This window comes from Physeter macrocephalus, chromosome 2 (assembly GCF_002837175.3).
Source record: "Physeter macrocephalus isolate SW-GA chromosome 2, ASM283717v5, whole genome shotgun sequence".
NCBI classification, from domain to species: Eukaryota; Metazoa; Chordata; class Mammalia; order Artiodactyla; family Physeteridae; genus Physeter; species Physeter macrocephalus.
In genome coordinates, this window is record NC_041215.1 from 8,395,296 (window position 1) to 8,420,787 (window position 25,492).

The following is a 25,492-nucleotide window of genomic DNA, read 5'->3' on the forward strand; positions in this document are numbered from 1 at the left end:
TTGTTTTAGGCAGCGTGTGGTGTCTCAAGAGGCCAGAGCGGCATTATGGGCTCATTTTTATTACCGGGTTACCCAGAGCCAGATTGGAGGGTCTGCTTCCTGCGGCCGCTCTGCAGCCTGGACCTGTGGACCCTGGTTGTAAAGAGTAAATTGTATCTTAGGAAAACAGTGTCACCTTTTTTCACCTTTAATTTTATATTATTTGTGTCATACATTTCCTATAATGGAAGTGTTAATTTTACTGTACTTTTTGGTACCTTTCGGGAATCTAATGTATTGTAAGGTATTTTACACGTGTCCTGATTTTGCCACGACCTGGATATTGAAGCTATCCAAGCTTTTGAAATAAAAATTTAAAAACCCCCAAGCCTGGGTGAGTGTGGGATATACTGTGAAGGGGGGCAGGTGCTCCAGAACTCCAGTATCCTCCAAGACCACATATCTGCATCCTGTCAGGCATAAGCACACACTCTCCACATCTTTGGTTAGTTTACTTTAATGACTTGGCCTTCCCTAGGACTTGTGCCCCTTTAAAGAAAGTGGAGTGGCTCAGATACTTGGGGCAGCTGTTCAAGGGGGTGAAGACAGTACAGTGAGGGTTACCACCCTCAGTGGGGACACTGCCCCAGGGCACTTCGAATCTGGAGCACCTTGGAACACTTGTCTTGCCATTGGAAATGGGATTCTCCCAGCAAAGACAGTGTGAACCTAAAGACAAGAGCAGACACATAAAGGGCCAGCTGGATCTGGGCAAGATGGTGCCCCTCCTGGTTGTAACAGCCCCCCTGTGGCAGGGCCTATTTGTTGGCCTGATTGGAGCACCCCAAGTCTAGTGGCTGAGGCCTAAGATAGCTAGTTGTAAGACACAGCACTTGGCTGGGGACTGCAGGTGGATAAAGCCTGGCAGCTTTCCCGTAGAGGAACCGGCTGGAGAAGGGAGGAAATAGCTATATTCTTTGCTCATTTTTCAGGGGTGGGGGATGGGGAGAGCCCAAGGCAGCCAGAGCCTCCCAGTATTAAAACTAACCTGTGGGAAGGGGACATTACTTGGAACAAGAATGTTGAAGGAGCTACTAAATGGATGGTAAGGAACCCAGTTCTGGTTCTCTAGGAAAGGCCACTTACCTAGAGGACACCCCTCAGCAGAGCTGCCTCAGGGCTGGAGCCTCAGTGTCTCACAACTTCTCACTTTCTCTTCCATGTCTGAAAAAGACGGTCAACCTTTCTCTGCTAAAGACTTCTGCCTTCAGTGTCCAGGCTTCTTGGATGGCAGTGTGGAGATTGGGCCCACTGGCCTGTCCAAGCCCACGTCCCACCCTTTACCCATGTGTACAGGCCACCACAGGGTCAGCAACAATTTCCCAAGAGGACAAAACCAGCCCTCAGATTTCCTGAGGCTTCCAGGCTCAACTGAGGTCCCCTCTATACAGTAACTCCAAGCCAGTTCTGTGCCCAGTCAGCTTTTCCTCTGCAGGCTTCCAGAAAATACATTCCCTTCCCCCAGCAGGTTCCGTACCACCTCCAGTTGTGTCTAGTAGGGACTGGCCTCAGCTCTAGAAACCTGGGGACAGCAGTGAAATAGCCTGGGGGTGGGGTAGGGGTGGTTGTAGCTGGGCTGCTCTGATCTCTACCAGGAAGATAAGCATTTTGCCTATTTTGGGGTCCCCCACTGAGCTCTGTACATGCAACATGGCCTCAGTGCATAGATGTGTCCAATTTGGTAATTATAGATATCCTTGTAAGTGGATTTAGGGGAGAGCCTGACTTTCCTAAATGATTAGGAATGTGCAGAAGGATTTCATTTTGTGTTGAATCAGTCCAGGGTGCAAATCTCATTTCAGCCACTTAGAAGCTGAAAAAAGCAAAGCTAATGGAATCTCCCACTTGTTCCAGTAGTTGGGCTTAAAAGCCCAGCCCTGCTTCCCTTGTCCTGCATGCCACACTGGTGCCTGCCAGGCAGTATGGGTGGTGGCTCAGTTCCCACCTGCCCAGGGCTCAGATTTTTTGGGGGCACAGGCAGGAATAGGGGAGGCCTCCACTTCAGCTCCCTACTCCCTGCACTGTTCAGAGGACACCTGGCTCAGCTGTTGCACCCCTGTCCCTGGGCATGCTGGGAGGTCCTAGCTCCAGGCTGGGTTCTAGAGACACAGTTATCAGCTGCCCCTTGGGTCTCCAGGCTCACCTGTCAGGATGGCATCCAGCCTTGCTACCACGTGTCGTGCGTTGTCCAAGCTGAAACACATCGGGGGCTTGAACTTCAGGACATTCCTCCCGGGGCCATCGGTGCTCAACAAAATGTAGTTTTCTTTCAGCCTGCAAGAAGGACAGGACACAGCAGGGCCTGCTGCCCACCAGCCAAGGGCACTTCACATGGGCCTTTCAGACCTTCCTCAGCCTGGCTTTGGCCTTGTGGGTGGGACTCCAGCCACATTGCCCTCAGAACCTTCCATAGGCCAGTTCCCACCAGGATACAGCACTGGCCACCCCCTGCCAAACTCCTGCCCAGCATCAGAGGCCCCTGTCTGGGGTGCCCTGCATCTGGCCCTGAGCCTGCTGCCCCCTGCCCCCCGCCCCCCCACCAGCAGGGGTCTTGCTTCATCCATCCCTGGAGCCCCAGTTGAAGCCAAGCTGAGATTGGCCACGGGGCTACAGTAATGTGGACAGCAAGAGTCCCTGCATTTTTCATTTTAACATGGTTTAAGTGATGTTGTATGTATGGCTTACTTTTTATATGGAAAGTGTCCAACGTTCACAAAGAGTAGTACAGTGAACCCATGGAGCCCTCACCTAGCTTCTAACTTCCCCACCAACCCTTTCTCTACTCTGCCCCCAGGTTATGTTGTAACCCCAGACAGGACTATCCAGTTTTAATTTCCAGTTCTTTTTGGAAGTTATTTAACATTATCATTGGTATCTAATAATTATTTTTAATATTCCACATTTACACTTTTAACCTAGGAAGGTTTTTGGCCTCTGAGAGAAGGGGTCTGATGTGACTGTATTTACACTCTCTGACCCCCTACTCTCATTCTTTTTTATTCCTTTTATGTAAGTTGTCAGGAGCAGGGTGTCCTCAGCCTGCCTCTGGCTCCTTTCTCGCATCCCAGTCTTCCTGGCACTGACAGCATCTGTGCTAGAAAGATCAGGTTCTGGACTTTAAATCCAGCTCTGCCTTTAGCAGGGTGACTGCCACTGAAACACCGTTCCACCTGGTTCCTGTTTCTTCACTGAACTGGAGAAACCACAGGGGTGGCTGTAAGGTGGAGGAGGTCAGGCTTGGCTGAGGATCTGACTCCCTCCTTCCCACAGACCATCCTGAATTTCTGAGTCTGGAGGCTCCCTGGGGGAAGGGGTGGGTGAGCTGGTGGATGTGCCCAACCAGCAGAGAGAAGGCAGGGGCTGGGCAGCCACGCAGGAGGGGTCAGCTTCAAAAACCATGTGGGGAGAACGATTTTTATATCAATACTGTTCAATACTGTTTACGTGAATTCGAAACAGAATGATGCGCATTTCACAACTTGAATAAGGACATGCATCAAACACTAGGTGGGTTTTCCAAGGTGGGGGAAGGGGGTAGGAGTGAGGAATGGAAATAAAAAGGAAGTAACTAAACAAGAAGGGAAAGGGTCCTGGGGCTTCTGTCCTGCCTGGGGTTCAAGTGAAAGAACATGTGAACCAGAACTGGGAGCAAGGGCTTCTGAGTCCTGAGATGCTGAGCTATCCAGACACTCCCCACCCAGACAAGGAACAGGAGTCCTATCTGAAAACCCTCTAGGAATGGGGAGTCTGGTTCTGCCACAGCCCCAGGTGTGGCTCTGGAGAAGCTGCTTCCCTCGGGCACCCTGGGGCTGTGAAACGCAGCGTTGGGGCTGCCTGGGTCTGAGAGCTTCTGCAGCTTTGGCATTCTTGGCAGAAGTGTCTGCTCAGGCTGGGAATGGCCCGCACCCATCTGAAGCCTTTGCTGCCAGGCACTGGGTACAGAGCTGATGGGGCCGCTTTCTCTGTCCGCAGAGCCCAGTCAAAGGGGTGCACAGATTGGCAGCCCTCTAACCCAGAGGCCAAAAGCCGCCTCCTTCAGTCAACCCTGTGTGGGCCCAGCGTGCCCGGGAGAGGCAAGAGGGGAGCTCTTTCCCAGTCAGGGCCGTAGAAACAAGTTGTTTCAAGAAAAAAATACCTGGACACCACATAGTCAGCCTCTTCGGTTGCTGGCATCCTTGTGGCCTCATCTTTGATCAGATCCACACCAATGAAGAGCCCAACGCCCCTGGAGCAGAAGGTGACATCTCAGGAGGCCAGGCCTGAGGGACCATGGTCCTTGCTCTCACTCTCTGCCTGGGCCTCAGCCAAGGCCCTGTCAGAAAGCCCACCAGGGCTTGCACCTCTATCTCTTGGGGAGGCTGAGAGCTGTAGGAACCCTTGAAGGATGCTAAACCAGTTCCAGGAAGTAACTGCAATGGTGAGGGGCCCTCAATGTGGAGAGAGGAAAGTTTGATCCTGGCTTCACACCCCTCCTCCCTCCAGAGGTGCCATCTTGGGCAATAGCACCTGTAGGTGCTTCAGTTCCTCCTCTGTGGAGTGGAGATAAAAGTTCCCATCATCCCAGGTGGTGATGAAGTGAATGAAGGAACCACACCAGGCCCCTGGCAGGTGGTGACTACTACCCTGAGCCTCACCTGATGTCCCCAAGGATGGGATGTTTGGCTTTCTGCTGTCCAAGGAGCTCCATCAGGAAGCTGCCCACAGAGGCAGCATGAGCCTGCAGCTGCTCCTTTTCCAAGACATCTAGGACGGCCAGCCCCACAGCGCAGGACACTGGGCTGCCCCCAAACTGAGCCAGGGGACAAAGAGCATGTCAGGTGCTCAGCAGAGTGGGCCATGCCCCAGGGACTGTGAAGGGCAGCAGAACTGCCACACACATTGCAAAGGCAGTGATGAGCACACAGGCCTGAACCCCTCAGGGCTCAGCATGCTGGGCAGTAAATGGGGTTCTTCTGAGGCCCCCATGGATTGTCCCACCTTTCCAGGTGCTAATGTGACTGTAATCCAGGCCAAGTACCCCCAGGGGTGCAAAAGGATCCCTAAGAACATGCAAAAATCAGAGGAGAGGATGTACTGGGCATTCCCACACAGTTGTTTTTTGTCAAAAGGCTTCAGGGCCCCATCTCATGGACTGGACCCAGACCCACTGCGTTGCACTGCCCATCACCTCTTTCAAGGAGGGTCAAGAGCAGCATGCCAGAGCCACACCCAGGAAAAGTCACTCTGTGGTTCCAGCTCACAGCTCTGCTGGCTGAGCCCAAGGCAGATTTTAGGGCGCAGACCACAAGCTGCCTGTGAGCCAAATGCGGCCTGAGGATTCATTTTGTTTGGCTTGTGTGGCATAATTAATAGTTTTGAATTAGGTGCTAATGTCTTAAGAAGAGACTTAACACAAAAATATGTCTGACTTAAAACAAACCTAGCCTATCTGGCTACTTTGGCACTAGCTGTCCCCTTCAGGCACCCTGAGTGCTTTGACTCACTTCCTCCACCTGGCCCTGCAGGTGTCTGAGGACCTGCATTGCAGAGAGTCAGAAGGAAGGGGGTCTCCTGCAGACCTTTTTTTTTTTTTTTAAACTATATCTTGAAAAAAACACAAAACTTTATTGAGGTATAGTTTACATACAATAAACTGCATATATTTAAAGTGTATATAGTTCAGTGTGACTTGACAAATGTATATACCTGTGGAACCTCCACTACCATGAAAATACAAAACATTTCCATCATTCCCCAAAGTTCCTTGTGCTCCCATCCACTACTGGCCCAGGCAACCACTGACTTGCTTTCTGTCACTATAGTTTTGCCTTTTCTGGAATGTCATATGAATGGAATCACAAAATATGTAACCTTTTGTGCCTGGCTTCTGCTCAACATGTTTTTAAAATTCATCCATAATGTTGTGTGTATTGGTAGTTTGTTCATTTTATGGCTGCATAGTATTCCATTGTATGGACACACTACAATTTGTTTACCCAAATTCCTGTTGATAGACCCTTGGGGCTTATTTTGATTTTTGGCTATTTACGAATAAAACTGTTATAAACATTTATAACAAGTCTTTTTGTTAACATACGTTCTCATTTCTCTTGGGTAAATACCTCGGAGTGGAACTGCTGGGGGACTTGATAAATGTATATTTAACTATATAAAAAATGTGAAACTGTTTTCCAAAGTCGTACCATATTACATTCCCACCATTGGTCTATGAAATCCCAGTAGCTCCACATCCTCAAAAACATCTGGAATTGTTGCATTTTTTAATTGCAGCCATTCTAATGGGTATGCAGTGGTATCCTGTAGACCATCTTGAAAATTTGCTTGCAGAACCTCATACTTGTGATCATAAAAAGCTTCCTAGGTGATTTGCTGTGAGGCAGCTTTCTGATATGTCCAAAGCAAATTATGTGTGGGATGGACACAGGGGATGGATTGAGGCTACTTATTGCATATTATTATCAACTGTGAACTCGTTAAAATATCGTGTGTTCTACCCACAGCATCTTTGGTTTAGAACTGTGGCCTGGCCAAGATGCTGAACTAGCATAATAGATAACACAGTTATCTGTTCTGAACTAGTTCAGAAAAGGCAATATACAAACACACAACAACAAAAAGCATCAACAACAAACCATGAGGAGGGAAAATGATTTCCAATGTTGCCACATTATATTATTTAAAAATGTCTAGTTCTCAACAGAAAATTATGAATCATGAAAAGAAAGAAGAAAGCATGGCCCATATATGGGGTGGTGGTGGTGGGGTGTGTGGAAACAATCAATAGAAACTGTTCTGGAGGAAGCCCAGATAATGGCCTTATTAGACAAAGACTTTTTCTTTTTTTTAGACAAAGACTTTAAACCAGATATTATAAATATGCTTAAACACTAAAGGAAACCATATCTAAAGAATTAAAAGCTAAGCATGAAAATGGCATCTTGCCAAATTTGGAAGATCAATAAAGAAATAGAAATTATAAAAAAGAACTAAATAAAAAGTCTGGAGTTGAAAAGCACAGTAGCTGAAATGAAAAATTAAGAGGCTCAAGAGCAGATTTAATCAGGCAGATGAAAGAATCAGCAAACTTGAAGATATGTTGATTGAGACTGTCCAGTCTGAAAATCAGAAAGAAAAAATAAAAAAAATGAACAGGGCCTCAGAGACCTGTGGGACACAAGCATACCAACATATGCAAATAAGAATTCTAGAAGGAGAGGAAGGGGCAGAAAGAATATCTGAAGAAACAATGGTCAAAAACTTACTAAATTTGACTAAAAAAACACCCCAACAACAATCTAAACATCCAAGGAACTCAATGAACTCCAAGTAGAATAAACAAGTTTCATACCTAGACACAACATAACCAAGGTACTGAAAGACAAGAACAAGAGGGTGGGTAAATAGGTGAAGGTCGTCAAAGGTAAAAAAATTCCAGTTATAAAATACAGTTACAGTAAGTACACTGTAAAATAAATAAGTCACTGTAAGGTACAGCATGGTGACTATAGTTAATAATACTGGGGACTTCCCTGGTGGTCCAATAGTTAAACTCTGTGCTTCCACTGCAGGGGGCTTGGGTTTGATCCTTGGTCAGGGAACTAAGATCCCGCGTGCTGCACAGCGCTGCCAGAACAAACAAGCAATACTGTATTGTATATTTGAAAGTTACTAAGAGAGTAGACCTTAAAAGTTCTCATCACAGAAAAAACACAGTAACTTTACGGTGATGGATGTCAAATAAACTTATTGTGGTTATCATTTTGCAATACACACAAATATTGACTCATTATATTGTACACCTGCAACTAATATGATGTTGTCTGTCAATTATACCTCAAAAAAAAAGGACAAAGAGAGAATATTGAAATTAACAAGAGAGAAGCAACTCATCATGTACAAGAGATTCTCAACAAGATTAATAGCTGATTCCTCATCAGAAACCTTAAAGGCCAGAAGGCAGTGGGATGACCTATTCAAAGTGATGAAAGAAAAATACTGTCAGTCCAGAATTCTCTATAAAGTAAAAGTATCCTTCAAAGATAAAGGAGACAGGAATTCCCTGGTGGTCCAGTGGTTAGGACTCTGTCTCTGTGCTCTCACTGCCAAGGGCCTGGGTTCAATCCCTAGTTGGGGAACTAAAATCCAACATCCCACAAGATGCATGGTGCAAAATAAAAAAGAAAGGAAAGGAAGGGAAAGAAAGAGAAAGAAAAAGAGGAGAAACTAAGGTAGTTCTAGATAATGAAAAAACTGAAAAAATTTGTCAGCAGCAGATCTACTTTACATGAAATACTAACAGTATTTCTTCAGGCTGAAATGAAAGGACATCAGACAGTAAATCAAATTCACATGAAGAAATAAAGAGCACTCGTAAAGACACAAGTAGGGTGAAAGCAAGAGAGTGAAGGTATGCCATGCAAACAGTAACCAAGAGAGCTGGTGTGGCTGTAGTAATATCAGACATAAAAGACTTGCAAGATTAAAATTGCTATTAGCAACACAGGAAGACATAATGATAAAAGTCAATCTATCAAAATGATATAACTGCTACAAATACATATATACTTAACAACAGAGCCCCCAAATATGTAAAGCAAAAAATGAACTGAAAGGAGAACTACAGAATTCAATAAGAATAGTTGGAGAGTTCAGTCTCTCATTTTCAATAATAAACAACTAGACAGAAGATCAACCAGGAAGTAGAAGGCTTGAACAACACTATAAACCAACTATATCTAATAGATATATAAGAACACTCCACTTCAAAAAACAGTATAAATACTCTTCTCAAGTGCACATGGAACATTCTCCAGGATAGACTATATATCAATATATTAGGCTATAAAACAAGTGTTAATATATTTTAAAAGTCTGAAATCATAGAAAGTATCTTTCTCACCACAGTGGAATGAAGCTATAAATAAATAACAGAACACTGAAAAACTAAAAAAAATGTGAAAATTAAATAACATGCTTAAACAAACAATGGGTCAAAGGGAGATTAAAAAATATTTAGAGATAAATGAAAAAGAAAGCACAACATATCCAAACTCATGGGATGTGGTAAAAGTAATGCTTACAGAAAACTTCTTGTCTGTAAATACTTCTGTTAAAAAAATTCTCAAATGAATATTTCCACCTTAAGAAAGTATAAAAAAGAAGAGCAAACTAAATCCAAAGCAAAAATAAAGGAAATCATAAAGACTACAGTGGAAATAAACAGAAATATAGAAAAAACAATAGAAAAAAATCAACAAAACCAAAAGTTGATTCTTTGAGAAAATCAACAAAATTGACAAACGTTAGCTAGACTGACCAAGATAAAAAGAAGAGTCAAATTACTAAGATCAGGAATGAAAGAGGACACATCACTGCCAATCTCATACAAGTAAAAGAAGTATAAGGGAATAACGTGAACAACTGTCTGTCAACAAGCTAGATAATTTAGATGAAATGAACAAATTCCTAGAAAGATAAAAAATATTGACGCTGATTTGAGAAGAAACAGAAAATCTGTAGACCTGTGGCAAGTAAAAAGAATGAATTAGTAATAAAAAAATCCTCACAAAGCAAAGCCTAGAACCAGATGGCTTCACTGGTGAATTCTATCAAAACATTGAAAGAATTACTACCAATCTTTCAGAAAGTCTTCCAGAAAATAGAAGAGGCATGAACACTTCCTGGATCATTCTCTGAGGCCAGTATTACCCTGATACCAAAACCAGACAACGATATCCCAAGAAAACTATAGATCAATATCTCTTAAGAACATAGATGTAAAAATCCTCAAAAATTACAATACAATGAAAATTATGAATATGATTGAAAAACAATTAAAGACCTCCATAAATGGACAGATATCTCATGTTTATGGATTAGAAGACTTAATACTGTTAAGATGGCAATACCCTCCAAATTGATCTACAGATTCAATGCAATCTCTTATCAGACTCCAAGCTGCTTTTTTGGTAGAAATTGACAAGCTGATTATGAAAATTCATACTGAAATGCAAGGGACCCAGAATAGCCAAAACAATCTTCAAAAAGAAGAACAAAGACTGGGGGATTAACAGTTCCTGATTTCAAAACATAAGTAGTCTAGACTGTGTGCAACTGGCAGGAGGATAGATTTTTGATCAGTGGAACAGAACTGGAAGTTTACAAATAAACCATTAAATCCATACATTTGGGACTTCCCTGGTGGTCCAGTGGTTAAGAATACACCTTCCAATGCAGGGGACGCAGGTTCAATCCCTGATCGGGGAACTGGAACTAAGATCCCACATGCCACGGGGCAACTAAGCCCATGTGCTAGATCTAGAACACGCGCACCACAACTAGAGAGCCTGCGCACCGCAACTACTGAGTCTGTGTGCTGCAACGAAAGATCCTGCATGCCACAACAAAGATCCTGTGTGCTGCAACTAAGACCCAATGCCAATGCAGCCAAAAAAAAAAAATCCATGCATTTATGGTTGATTGATTTTTTTTAATTCATTTATTTAATTTTTGGCTGCATTGGGTCTTCGATGCTGCACACGGATTTTCTCTAGTTGCTGAGAGCGGGGGCTACTCTTTGTTGCGGTGCGTGGCCTTCTCATTGCAGTGACTTCTCTTGTTGCAGAGCACAGGCTCTAGGTGTGCGGGCTTCAGTAGTTGTGGCACACGGGCTTCAGTAGTTGTGGCTCGTGGGCTCTAGAGTGCAGGCTCAGTAGTTGTGGTGCATGGGCTTCGTTGCTCCGCAGCATGTGGGATCTTCCTGGGCTAGGGCTCGAACCCATGTCCCCTGCATTGGCAGGCAGATTCTTAACCACTGCACCACCAGGGAAGCCCTGGTTGATTGATTCTTGACAAGGGTGCCAAGACCATTCAATGGTATAAGATATAATAAAGAATAGTCTTTTCAGCAAAAGGTGTCGGGACAACTGGGTATCTATATGCAAAGTTAAGTAACCCCGCCTCATACCATATTTAAAAACTAGCTCAAAATGGATCCAATACCTAAATATAACAACTAAAACTATAAAATTCTAGGAAGAAAACAGAGGTGTAAATCTTCATGACCGTTGATTAGGCACTGGTTTGTTAGCTATGACTCCAAAATACAAGCAACCAAAGAAAAAATAAACTGGACTTCATCAAAATTAAAAACTTCTGTGCTTCAAAGGATACTACCGAAAAAGTGAAAAGACACCTCAAATAATGGGAGAAAATACTTACAAATTATATATTTGGTAAGAATCTAGTATTTAGGATACATGAAGAACGCTTACAACTCAGCAAAAAAAGACAGGTAACCCAATTAAAAAATGTGCAAAAGATATATTCTTTGGAATATATATGTCATATATATTGGGATACATATATATATATACATACGTGTGTGTGTGTGTATATATATGGTCAATAAGCACATGAGAAGATTCTCAACCTCTAGCCATCAAGCAAATGCAAATCATAATGAGATACCACTTCACACTCACTAGGATGGCTATAATAAAAGAGAGAAAATAAATGCTGGAGAGGATATGGAGATATTGGAACACTCATACGTTGCATGTAAAGTGGTAAAGCTGCTTGGAAAAAGTTTGTCATTCCTCAAAAAGTTAAACTTAAGAGTTGCCATATGACCCAGCAATTCCACTCATAGGTAAGGTATACGCTCAAAAGAACTGAAAACACATTCCATACAAAAACATCTACACTGAATGGTCAACTGCAGCATTATTCATAATAACCAAGGAGGGGAAACAACCAAAACATTAACTGAAGAATGGATAAATGAAACATGGTATACTCATACAATGGAACATTAATCATTCATAAAAAGGAATGAAAGACTGATTCATGCTATAACATGGATGAACCTTGAAAACATTATACTACGTGATAGAAGCCAGACACAAAAAGTCACATATTGTGTGACTGCATTTGTGAAATGTCAAGAACAGGCGAATCCATGGAGACAGAAAGAAGGTTAGTGATTGCCAGTACTTGTAGAGAAAAGGCAATGGGGAGTGATTGCTAATGGGTATGGAGTTGCTTTTTGGGGTGATGAAAATGTACAACAATGAAAATTAAGACAGTGATAATGGCTGAACAACTTGGTGAGTATACTACAAAAGAATGAATTGTACTTGAATTAAAAACCATTGAATTTGTATTTGAAAGAGTAAATTTTATAATATGTGAATTATATCTCAACTAAAAAAGAATCAGTGATTTCAGCGTTTTCAACAGCAACACCGCATGCAAGGTGACAATGGAATACACTTTTAAAAAAAAATGAATCCATCAGCACTGACTTTATTTAGGCCATGCTGCGTGGCATGCAGAATCTTAGTTCCCCGACCAGGGATTGAACCTGTGCCCCCTGGAGTGGAAGCGTGGAGTCTTAACCACTGGACAGCCAGGGAAGTCTCTGGAATATATTTTTACAGTAACTAGGACCTAGATTTTATTTTTAGCTAAAATAGTTAAATATGAGGGCCTGACATAAATACCCTTAGGCACAGAAGACCTCAGAAGGTTTGCAACACAAAGGCTTGCACTGAAAGGAACTTGGGATGAAATACTTGTAATACAGATACTTAAATAAAATAGGAAGGATTAAAAGACACAGAAAAGTATTGTAAACTGAAATTATAAATTAAGATGCTAGCAACAGGCCTAACTATATCAATAGTTACGTTAAATTTAAAGTCATTACTTTGAAGTCAAATATTAACAGATTTGGGCAAAAACCCAAATTCTAGATATATGCTGGTTAAAAGAAATACACCTAAAGCATGAGCACACAAGGTTGAAAATAGAAGCGTGGAAAATAATACATTGGGTAATTGATAGTCAAAAGAAAGCTGACTTAGCTTTATAATACCAGATAAAATAAACTTTAAGACCAAAAACATTATTAGGAATGGAAAATATTACTCCATATGATAAAAGACTCAATTCTTGAGAAACTGCACAGCCACATGCAAAAGAATGAAACTGGACCACTATTTTACACCATACACAAAAAATTAACTCAAAATGGACTGAAGATTTGAATGTAAGACATGAAATCATAAAACTCCTAAACAAAACATAGGCGGTAAGCTCCTTGACATTGGTCTTGGCAATGATTTTTTGGATTTGACACTGAAAGCAAAGGTAACAAAAGTAAAAATAAACAAGTGGGACTACATCAAACTAAAAAGCTTTGCACAGCAAATCATCAACAAAATGAAAAGGCAATCAACTGGGAGAAAATATTTGCAAATCATGTATCTGATAAGGAGCTAATATCCAAAATATATAAGAATTCATGTAACTCAGTAGCAAAAAACAAAGCAATAAAATTAAAAATTGGGTAGAGGGGCTTCCCTGGTGGAGCAGTGGTTGAGAGTCCACCTGCTGATGCAGGGGACACGGGTTCGTGCCCCGGTCCGGGAAGATGCCACATGCTGCGGAGCCGCTAGGCTCGTGAGCCATGGCCGCTGAGCCTGCGCGTCCCAAGCCTGTGCTCCGCAACGGGAGAGGCCACAACAGTGAGAGGCCTGCGTACCGCAAAAAAAAAAAAAAAAAAAAAAAAGAATCTGCCTGCCAATGCAGAGGACACGGGTTCAAGCCCTGGTCCAGGAAAATCCCACATGCCACGGAGCAACTAAGCCCACGCGCCACAACTACTGAGCCTGTGCTCTAGAGCCCACAAGCCACAAGTACTGAACCCATGTGACACAGCTACTGAAGCTTGTGCTCCTAGAGCCTGTGCTCTGCAACAAGAGACGCCACCACAATGAGAAGCCTGTGCACATCAACAAAGAGTAGCCCCCACTCACCGCAACTAGAGAAAGCCCGCGCACAGCAATGAAGACCCAACATAGCCAAAAATAAATAAATTAAATAGATTAAAAATAAAAAATTGGGTAGAAGATCTGAATAGACATTTCTCCAAAGAAGACATACAGATGGCTAACAGGTACACGAAAAGGTGCTCAACACCACTAATCGTCAGGGCAGTTCAAATCAAAACCACAATGAGATGTCACTTCACAGCTGTTAGAATGGCTATTATCAAAAAGATCAGAAATAACAAGTACTGGCAAGGTTGTGGAGAAAAAGGAATCCTTGTGCATTGTTGGTGGGAATGTACATTGGTGCAGCCACTATGGAAAACAGTACGGAGGTTACTCAAAAAACTAAAAATAGAACTACCATGTGATCCAGCAATTCCACTTTGGATATTTATCTGAAGGAACTGAAAATACTATCTTAAAGAGCTATCTGCACCCCTACAGTCATGGCAGAATTATTTACAATAGCCAAGATATGTGTCTGTTGATTGGTGAATGGAATATATATATATAAAATTCAGCCCTAAAAAAGAAGGAAATCTTGCCATTTGCAACAAAATGCTTTCATAACTTGGTCATTATGCTAAGTGAAATAAATCTGACAGAGAAGACAAATACCATATGATTCCACTTATATGTGGAATCTAAGAAAACCAAAAACCACACACCCAAAGAACCCTGAACTTTTAGATACAGAGAAGAGATTGGTGATTGCCAGAGGTGGGGGTGGGCAAAATGAGTGAAGGGGGTCAAAAGGTACAAACTTTCAGGTATAACATAATTAAGTCCCAGGGACGTAATGTACAGCCTAGTGACTGTAGTTAATAATACTGTATTGTATGGTTGAAAGCTGCTAAGAGAATAGATCTTAAAAGTTCTCATCATAAGAAAAAAAAAATTGTAACCATGTATGGTGATGGATGTTAACTAAAATTATCGTGGTGATCACACACACACTATATATATATATACACACACATATATACATACACACACAAGTACTGAATCATTACGTTGTACACCTGAAATCAATGTTATATGTCAATTATACCTCAATCAAGAAAAAGATTCAATTCCCAATGAACATACAGAAATAAAAATATATATATACTGGGAATTCCCTGGCAGTCCAGTGGTTAGGACTCCATGCTTTCATTGCCTAGGGCACAGGTTCAATCCCTGGTCGGGGAACTAAGATCCTGCAAGCCAAGCAGCGCAGCCAACAAAATACAAAAGTATATATATATACTACTTAATATTATTAAGTAACATATATATTACTTAACAGCCTCACAATATATGAAGCAAAAATTAACAGTATTACAAGAAAAAAATTGATCATTTTTCATCATAGTGTGAGATTTAAACACACAGTTCTTAATTATTAATAGGTTAAGTAGGAAAAAAAAAATCCAGTAAGAATACAGAAGATTCAAACAACACAATTAACAAGTGTGACCTAAGAGACATTCAGGGAGTCTGGCAAACAACATTTAGAGAACCCACAATTTCCCAAGGACATGTAGAACAATCACGTACCAGATTACCTCAACACATTTTACAGAATAAGTATCAAAAGAATAAGTGGCAGTAAGTCAGAAGTTAACAAAAAGATTTGAAAAAACTAGAATCGAATGATAATGCAGTGGTTCTCAAACTTTCAGTCTTAGAATTCCCTTACACTCTCAAAAACTTGTGAGGAAGCCAAAGAGCTTTTGTTTATATGGGTTATATCTATTTATATTTACTGTAATATTTATAACAACTATATTTACAAAAAAATTAGTGAGCAGTAGTGGCCTTGTTTGTACAGAAGCCACCATGGTGCTTCCTGGCCCTGGAGCCTTCACTCACCGTATTGAAGTACTCGACGCCGGTGGCTTCAAATGCCCTCGCCACAGCTTGTGTTGTGGCCACACAGGCTACAGGGTGGCCATTGCCAATGGACTTGCCCATGGTGACAATGTCGGGGACAAAGTCTTCCCCCTGCAGCTGGAAGGCCCAGAAGTGCTTGCCTACTCGGCCAAAGCCCACTTGAATCTCGTCTGCAACAAAGACCCCTCCGGCCCTGCGGATGTGCCTGTGGCAGAGGACACACGGCTGATGGGGGGCTGTGGTGAGAGGGAGCAGACCAGGAGCTGGGAGGTCTTGGGACTCTGAATCCTGGCTTTGCCAACAGTAAGGTGGGGACCTTATGCAGATAGCTGGTCTTCTTGGAGCCACTATTTCTTCAGGGGCTTTGTCTGACAATTCTGGCAAACAGGCCAGGCTGAGGTTGGAATTTGGAACAAAGGCTGGCAAACTCCACCCTGGGGCAGCCTCTCCCACCTACTCACCCTGCCACTTCTGGGAAGTAGCCAGCAGGGGGAATGATCTGCCCTCCCACACTGGGCAGAGACTCAGCAAAGAACGCTGCAATCTGTGGAGGAGAAGGTAACAGCACTGCGGAGGGGCTGAGCTGCAAGCTGAGCACGTCCGCTGATGCTGGCTCAGTGCTGGCTCCAAACATGATGAGTTACTGTCCACACTGTGCCCCCATTTTGGGCTCCATATCACACCTGAGGGTCTGTGACATAGTTTTTTCAGGCCTCGAACCAATTCTTACCACCTGGATGCCTCCAGACCCCCTGTACATAGCATGCTCCAGATGAAATCCACTGACTTCTCCCATATGGTGAGTCCCATCCCTCCCAACTAGGACAGAAATCTGGCCCCATCCTTGATCCAGCCTCTTTCTTCATCTATCAGTCAGCACAGCCTCTGACTCTATCCCTGTAACATCTTTGCACCCACTCCTTCCCCTCTACGCTGGATACTCCTGCCTCCTGGCAGATCTGCCAGTTTCTGCCTTGGCCTCCTGCCTTCTAACTGGACATCTCTTCCAATCCATCCTCCACTGGCCACCAGGGTGATGCCTCAGCGTAGACACTGAGCTCATCACTGTCCTGTTTAAAACACTTCACTGACCCTTTTGCTTACAGCAATGACTTCCAAACTGTGTTCTGCCTTGGAGCTGCTTCAGAGGCTACTGCTGATGAAGGAAGGACTGACGGGGTGGGAAACCGGTCACCCACCCATGCTGCCACCACAGCAATCTCTTTTTTGGTTTTATATAAGTAGGTGCAGAGCATCGGAAATGCATGGGCCAGGCTTCCTGGATCTGGCTCTGCCAACCTTTCTGGCCTGTCTTTGCTATATATCCTGTGTTCAGTTGTCACTCCTTTAGCAAAGCCTTCTAGAGAGCCCTCATACCAATCACCAGCTGCCTCCCCTCTACTGTTGCCGTGGCTGCTGCTCTTCTGGAGTATGACACATCTCTCCTGTCTCTGCCCCACAATCCATCTCTACTACGCTGCCCTGGGTGGGTCTCCCCATTGCTCACTCGGGCCAACAGGGCCTCCTCATGTCACCTGCCCTCAGACTGGCTCCATTCAAGTGCATCCCCTGGTCCTATTACCTTCTCTCTTAAAACTCTATAAAGGTCCCCCATGGCCTCTAGCCCCTCGGCTAAAGGGGCACTTGCAGTCCGCAGGCCTATGGTCCTGCCTGCTTCTCTAGGTTCATCTCCTGCCGGCTCAGCCTGGCCCCATACTCACATGGTTCCTGCACAGGCCGCCGCTCTGTTAAGGATGCCTTTCGTTGTCTACCCCCGACCCCGCCTTGAGTGGCTAACTCCTACTCACCTTATATTACTAAAATCAGGCAGCACCCCCTCCATGGGCCCACCATCACACACACACACCAGTCCAGCTTGGGCCCCTGGAGTCCAGTAACGCCCAGGACATATCTCTACCTAAACTCTCTGCTGAGCGCTTAAACCCCCTACTAGACTCCCAAAGGGCAGGCCCTGGTTCCAATTTCTCTCAGGGTTCCCAAGATCCAGTCCAGGGCTGGCAACATCTGCTGTTTGCGGGACCAGACCTGCGTGGATGTGGTTACCTTCCTGCCCTTCTCCTGTGCGCTGCCGACCACACGTTTCACCTCGCTGGCATAGGCCACAGCTGGATTGGGGTGATCCTCCCGGTAGGGGCCCCGGTAGGTGTCTGGGAGAGGTGCCTGCGGGGAGTGACAGCACCATGTCATCCAGGCTGAGGCGCGAGCACCGGCCTGTTGCCCACTTGAGCAGTGCATACCACGTGGACCCACTCCTTCTGGCCATCCAGGTCCCGGAACTTGTAGGGGCTGATGTCGATCAGGGAGCTCAGGTGACCATGATAAGCACTGGGGAGGAGAAGGGAGAGTGGGCTCAGGCCCAGGTGGCACGTACTCCCTGGCCTGGCCCTCACAACTGTCTATTCACCTCAGGAAACACTCAGGGAAGACCAACATTTCAGACACAGCCTGAGTCCTAGGGCCAGGAATGAGCACAGGCCTTGGAGTCAGCAAGCCTTCCTCCAAGGCCACTTACTAGCTATGTAACGGTGGCTAATCGTTAAAATCTTTGGGCTCAGTTCCCTCCTCTGTAAAGTTGGGGTGGTGGTGTTTCTCCTTCATGGTTGTAATGAACCTTAAATGTGATAATGCTCTAACCCTGGGCCTGGGTCTTGTGCACAGCAGATACTCAGTACAATGGGAGCTACTGTTGGAACATTTTTTTATTTTTTTATCTTTTGGTCGTGCCACACGGCATGTGGGATCTTAGTTCCCCGACCAGGGATCGAACCCGCGCACCCTGCATTGGCAGTGCAGAGTCCTAAACCACTGGCCCACCAGGGAAGTCCCTGCAACAGTTTTAATACCTAATATGTGGGACCAACTCTCACCACCTTATAAAGCATTCTCTGCTCCCTAGAAGCTGCCACCACAGAAGAGACGCCAGGGGGAAAGAGACGCCTGGTGTGTGTGTGGGGGGTGTCTCTGTGGCCAGGTCCTCATGATCCTCTCCAGGCCCAGGCCCCTCATCTTTCCTGCCCAAGGCACCCAAAATCAGAGCCTCACTGATCCCCAATAAGCAGCAGGCCCACACTTCTGGAAACGGCACTTACTGATCTAATACCACCACGTCCCAGTGTCCTGTGTATTGGCGCGCCAGCCTCAGGGCCAGGTCGTTGGCTTCTGACCTATGACAGAAAAAGTGGATACTGCTTGGACAGCTGTCCAAGGGCTTTCCCTCCAGGATAACTGCTTTCTACAGAGAAACCTGGAGGGAAGGAGGAGCCCTTCCAGCAGCAAGAAGATTCTTAGGACACCATTCATTAGTCATTCACTTATTCATTCAGTAAATATTTATCAAATGCCTTCAATGTGCTAGGAGCTGGGGGCGAAAGTAGTAAGTAAAACAGGCAGGCTCTGGCCCTCCTGGAACTTACATTCTACTATATGTCGTGAAAGCCAAAAAACAAAGACAGAATGATCATTTGGTAAGTGCTACAATGGACACAGGGTGCCGAGAGAACCAGGTGGGGCCCTACCTTAGATAAGGGGTGTTATGGGCTGAATCGTGTCTCCCCAAATTCATGTGTTGAAGCCCTAACTCCCAGTATCTCAGAATGTGATTGTATTTAGAGACAGGGCCTTTAAAGAGGTGATTAAGTTAAAATGAGGCCATCTGGGTGGGCTTAATCCAATACAACTGGTCTCTTTGTAAGAAGACATTTGGACACACAGAGAGACACCCGGGGGTGTGCATGCTCAGAAGAAAGGCCATGTGAAGACAGTGAGAAGGTGGCCACCTGCAACCAAGGAGAGAGGCCTCAACGAAACCAAATCTGCCAGCACCTTGATCTTGGATTCTGACTTCCAGAACTGTGGGACAATAAATTTCTGTTTAAGCCACCTCGTCTATAGTATTTTGTTACGGCGGCCAGAACAGACTAAGGCCACACCTGTAGAGTCCTGAAGGTGAAGTTTCTAGGCAGAGTGAGCAGCACCCACAAAGACCTTGTGAAGGAAAATTGCTCAGGGAACCACAAGAAGACAAGGGAGGCCAGGGGCAGCATGAGAGAGGAAGTGGGGAGACAGGCAGGGCTGCAGGAGGAACCTGGATTTTCTTCTCAGTGCCATGTGAAGCTACTGAAAAGTTTTAATCAGAGAAGGGACATGATTCAGCTCCCATATGAGGAGGAAGCCTCTCTGTGTATATAATGGAGTAGAAGGGAATTAAAGTGCAAGGGAAGAGACCCAGAAGGAGGACACGAAGGTGAGAGCAGGTGGTGACCACGCAGACAGACAGAGGTGGATGGAGTTAGGAGACAACCTGGAGACAGACATGGCAAGCCTGATGCAGGACTGGGAGGAGGGTGCGTTTCTACCTTGAGCAGAGGCGCAGACGGTGCTGCCATTTGCCAGGACAGATAGGGTGAGGGAGGACCGGTCTTCTTGGGAAAGTCTGGGGTAGGTGCCTGAGAATGTCAGGGAGAGCCAGTGCCATGGTCCCACACCAGGTGTTAGCGAAGACAACTCTTTCTTTTCTTTTTTAAAAAAATAAATTTATTTATTTTTAGCTGCATTGGGTCTTCGCTGCTGCGCACGGGCTTTCTCTAGTTGCAGCAAGCGGGGGCTACTCTTCGTTGTGGTGTGCGGGCTTCTCAATGAGGTGGCTTCTCTTGTTGTGGAGCATGGGCTCTAGGCGTGCGGGCTTCAGTAGTTGCAGCACGCGGGCTCAGTATTTGTGGCTCGTGGGCTTAGTTGCTCTGCGGCATGTGGGATCTTCCCGGACCAGGGATAGAAGCCATGTCCCCTGCATTGGCAGGCGGATTCTTAACCACTGCGTCACCAAGGAAGCCTGACGATCAACTCCTGATGTCTTTTGGACAGGTGATGTTAGACCTGTTCCAAAGTCCAGTGGGCAGTTAGAACCTTGAGGCTGGAACACATGGGAAACATCTGGGTTTAAGATACAAATTTGGGGGACTTCCCTTGTGGTCCCGTGGTTAAGACTCCACACTCCCAATGCAGGGGGCCCGGGTTCGATCCCTGGTCAGGGAACTAGATCTCACATGTTGCAACTAAAGATCCTGCACACCGCAACGAAGATCCCGCGTGCTGCAACTAATACCTGGCACGGCCAGATAAATAAATAAATAATTAAAAAAAAAAAGATACAAAGTTGGGAGTCACCAGCATGTGGGTGATATGTAATACACGGGACTGGATGAGGTCAGGAAGGAAGAAGGCTCAGAGAGGACCAGCCCTGAGGAATAGAGTAGGAAAAATCGGCATAGGAGACAGGCGGAGTGGCCAGAAGCCGGCAGAAAACCAGAAGTGTGAAATGTTCTGGAAGCAAGACCAGAAAGCATTTCCAGAGAGAGTGGTAACTCTGTCAATATTACTGAGAGACAGGAAGACAAGGGCAGCAAAGAGACCAGGTCCCCCCACTGCTTCTATGCCTCATAATTCTCTGTACTTTTCTCTCCCAGGCACACTGGGCTGGTTCTGTGTACACACCATCATCTGCCATTTCTGCCTCCACTGCTACTCCCAGTGTAGCATAACCTATCACCGGCCACTAAAATGGTGCCTAATGGTGTCCATTCTTGCCTTCCTCCAGTCCTGATGACATCACTTACCTGATTAAAACCCTCTGATGGCTTCCCAATGTTCTAGGGATACACAGATTCCTCACTTGACCAATAAAGCCCTGGGTGATGGGCCCTGCCTCCCTCCCCAGTGTCCCCAGGCTCCCACCCTTTGCCCTCCCTCACTGGCTGCCTTTCAGCTCAAGTGTGCTGGGGTGCAAATATTCTTCCTGCCACAGGACCTCTGTACAGGCTGTTCCGTGTGGTGACCTCGACAAGAACACTTCCAATGGAGCGGGCAGCACCTTACTTTCCTCCTCATTTAGCTATCACCTAGTCAGCTCTTAGCCTAACATCACTTCTTCAGGGACGCCTTCCCCGACCCTCTCAGAGCAGGCCAGGTCACCCCACTGCTTCTATGCCTCATTATTCTCTGTAGTTTTCCTCCAGACAATGATTCCTCTTTGTAATTTTGTATTTCTTTGAAGTTTCTGTTCCTTACAGAGCAGGGATTTTGGCTGTAGCTCCCAGCACTGTGCCTGTGTATGCATAAAGCAGAAATAAAGGAACATATTACCTTGGTAAGCCCCAACAATGATCTTAGAAGAGAGGTAATGGCACCCCTTACAAAGAGAACAGGAAAGTGGATCTGACAGAGAAGCAGCGGGGCCTGCAGCTAGGAAGCGTGGGTGCCTGGCCCACTGAGGGCTGCCTCTCCCCACACTCCGTCGGCTACACGATGCTATGCCCATGTGAGCAAATCTCTCCATCGTTGTCTCATCCTTTTGCTGGGGGCTGGCCACAGTGCACTTACCCAGAATTCAGGAAATAAAACACACAGAGCTTCTCCGGTAGGGTCTCGGACAGCCTCTGTGCGTAATCCACGATGTTGTCGTGCAGGTACCGGCTGTTGGTGTTGAGCACCTGGTTCTGTTCATGTGCTGCTTGGACCACGAGAGGGTGGCAGTGCCCAACTGCAAGAGGGCCACCTCCATCACACAGCCGGCCCCACTCAGCCAATCCCTCCGGGCCTCTCCCAGCCCCAATCTGTGAACCCAACTAGAGGAGATGCAGTTATAGAGGCAGAGGTACAGAGGAAAGACGGGAGTCTGAAGACAGAGAGGGTGAGACAGAGGTGCCAGTCTGGAAAGGGAGACCTAGAAAGGAGTCCCTGAGATTCTGGCAGAAGGCAAAGTTCCCTGGCAGAAACCTGATCTCGAAAACCCATGTTCTTTAGGAAGATTCTTGAGGCCTTCTGCTCAACAAAGACAGGGGTGTGGGACTTGGGGGATGGACAGGGGGTAAGGGTGTCTGTCGTCAGTGGCTTGACTTCACCAGTCATGGGGGCTGGAAGTAATGATGGCCAGTGGCCAAGGATTATGATAAGAGAATGAAGATGATTGGGTGCTCACCAAGTGCCAGGCACACTCAAAGCAAGTTACATGAATTAACTCACTTAATCCCCCAAAACATCTCGAGGTGCATACCAAGTATTATCATGTTCATTTTGCAGATGAGCAAACTGAGGCACAGAGACTTAAACTTGCCACAAAGTTAGCAAGTGGAGGACAGGGATATGAACCCAGGCAGTCTGGAACTAGAGGCCCTGCTTTCAACTCTACTAACCTCCAATTTCCCTGCTGATTCACTGGACTCCCTTTCCTTCCACCAGCTCTGGTGGCCTCATCTGAATTCCTACTTCAGTTTCCTTGTCCAGGACCTGAGATTATCACCTGGGCTGAAGCCTTGCCATGACTGTCAGGGCTTGGCCAGGGTCCTGTTGGGTTGCTGGCCATGGCTGGGCTGACTGCTGTTCTCTGAGCTCACCATCAGTCCCAAGTGGAAGTGGACCCTTAGACTTAGGTCTCTGACTCCTGCTGATTTAGCAGAGCTACTGCTTGGAAACTTCTACAGCTACCCCAGAAAGACTGGGTCTCCTCTGCACATGGATGCTGGCTAAGCAGAACCTGAGTTCTCTGTACCTCTCTGAACCTCAGGTTCACCCTTGGACCAGGTTCACAGTGTTGGCATCCTTTCCTGCCCCATCTTGAGGTACGATACTGACCGTGAGCCACATTGTTGATGCAATCGATGTATTCTGCCCCCTGTTCATCGTACATGTACTGCCCTTGGCCCCGGACAATCTTAATAGGATCCTCAGGAAAAAAGAGTCTGCAGGAATTGCTGTGGGGACAGACAACGAATGGACAGCTATTTCTGAAGACCGGAAGGGAGAAATCCACCCATCACAGGCCTCCCCCTACCCTTTCCCAGTTTCTGGAAAGGACAAAAGCTTGAAGGGCAAGTTGTTGCGTCCCTGCCTCCACTCCCCCCACTCCACAGGTAGCTGGAAAGGAGAAAAAGGATGGGGTAAGAAGTTGCTAAAACAAATTGTTTCTTAAGTCATTTGAAGGCTATGTGGCTTCATTCATTTCTACATGTGCCCACTGAGTCGCTTGGGTCCCAGGAAAAGGCTGCTGCTCCAGACCTACACGGGCTCCCTAAGGCAATGTCTCTTTGCTGGGACGAGTGAGGAGGGCACCACCATTTGGTGGCTGGCTCTCGGCCCTAAACGGGTCTTTGCCAGCTAAGCCTGCTGCCCTGCTGGGGGCCAGCCCCAAGCAACAGCCCAAGGCTGCCTCATACCCCACGTCCCACCGAGAGCCCCTCAGACACAGGTCAAGGGTAGACTTTCTCTAAGGCTGCCTGTGAGCCGACACCCCACCACACCCTTCGTCTGTACTTTCAGTCTCTTCCTGGGTCACTCCCGAGCCGGGCCCAGGTCCGGAGGGCGGGCCACCACTGGGCGAGGCCTTCCCAGGAACCCGGCTGCGGCTGCGGGGGTGGATAAGACGCTGCGGGGGTGGCGGGGGTTCGACCGCCGAGACAGGCTGCGCGCAGCGGGGACTCAGGGGCCAGAGGCGCCGGAACCGGGATAGGCCGTGCGAGGCCGCGGGGGCTGGGGCCTGTAGGCTCGCGCCGGACGTGCGTGCCTTGTGCGCGTCCCCCCACCCCCCCGCGTCGCCGTCTCAGTACCTGAGTAGCCGCCTCCTCAGGGCCAGAGTCGCGGCCTTTCCGCGTGGACCAGTGGCCATGGCGCCCGCCAGCACTCGCTCTAGGCTACAGGGCGTAGGGCGGGGTGGTGGTCGTGGAGCGGTCCAGGCTCCTCCCAAGCCCCGCCCCCCGCGGGCCCCGCCCATGGCAGAGCGCGACTCGGAGCTACTGTTCGCCCCGCGGCCCCGCCCTAAGGTGGGCTGTTTCGAGTTTGCTCCTTAATTAAGTTGGCTAAAGAGTCTGGCGGGCTCCCCACCTCTGCGAAGTTCCTTAGACGACCCCGCGCGGGAGCCGGGTTTGTGCTCGCCTCGCGCAGTGCTGGTCCGGCCCTGGTCTCGGGACGCACCACGGTCCTCGCCCTCCCGGCCGCTGCTGTTTCCCTCCCCGGGAAGTGCCTCCCGGTGACCCCGCCGCTGCTCCCGCGCTCGAGGGGCGTCTCTGAGCCTCGGCAGGGGCCTCGAGCTCAGTCCCTAAGTCGCCTTCCCCGTGCATAAAATGGGATGAGCCTCAAGCTTTCAGTGGGAACGTGTGACAGGCACCCAGCCTGGTGCACAGCTGGGGCCTCAAGTAGGCGAAGCCCAGGGGCAGGATCTTGGACTTCCCAGCCCCGTGAGGGAGCAGCAGGAAGTGCAGTAGGACAGCACAAGGCCACTGCTGGAGCTGACTGAGGAGACCCTGGGCGTGACCTCCAGGACTCCTGCTGGAATCCAGGCAGGGTGAACACAAGCTATAGCAACACTAAGAGAATCTTACAGTGTTTAGGTGGGAGGAGATTTAGGAGGCTTCCTGAGCCTTATACATGGCCAGGAAACGGAGGTTTAGAAAGGGAAAGGGCTTGTTCTTAGACACACAGCAAGTGTGCAGCAGAGGCTGGACTCCCAACTCCAGGGAGTGAGAGGAAAATGCTCCTAAGGGACTGGGAACCCGGGATAGCAGAGAGATAGCCCCTCCTGGGGCTTTCTGCCTTGGTGAACCCTAGAGCAAGGGTGTGAGGCTGCAGCCTGAGCTGGGTGGCCTGGGCAGGCGGGGGAAAGGGAGGCTCCTGCTGTTGCTCCTGTCACTTCTTCATGAGTCTCAGCCCTCTGCTTCACCCCCTCATTGCTGATT

The 25,492-nt window shown here is 46.8% G+C and overlaps 1 protein-coding gene across 10 annotated transcripts; it reads right to left on the reverse strand.

Moving 5' to 3' along the window:
- Positions 1-457: 457 nt before the first annotated feature.
- On the reverse strand, positions 458-24,460 carry PHYKPL (5-phosphohydroxy-L-lysine phospho-lyase). Of its 10 annotated transcripts, none has more exons than XM_028497942.1 (14): positions 24,368-24,460; positions 23,397-23,515; positions 22,146-22,305; positions 20,126-20,284; positions 18,860-18,934; positions 18,008-18,095; positions 17,814-17,930; positions 16,211-16,293; positions 15,729-15,954; positions 4,674-4,828; positions 4,175-4,264; positions 2,183-2,313; positions 1,126-1,203; positions 458-708 (listed from the first exon to the last, which is right to left on the reverse strand). In XM_028497942.1, the coding sequence occupies exons 1-13, from the start codon at positions 24,424-24,426 to the stop codon at positions 1,154-1,156; spliced, it is 1,512 nt and encodes a 503-aa protein (XP_028353743.1). In that variant the 5' UTR covers positions 24,427-24,460; the 3' UTR covers positions 458-708; positions 1,126-1,153. The 10 variants fall into 10 exon arrangements, with proteins under 10 accessions (XP_028353743.1, XP_028353744.1, XP_007117391.1 ...); XM_028497943.1 differs by lacking the exon at positions 24,368-24,460 and adding an exon at positions 24,075-24,304; XM_007117329.3 differs by lacking the exon at positions 20,126-20,284.
- Positions 24,461-25,492: the final 1,032 nt, after the last annotated feature.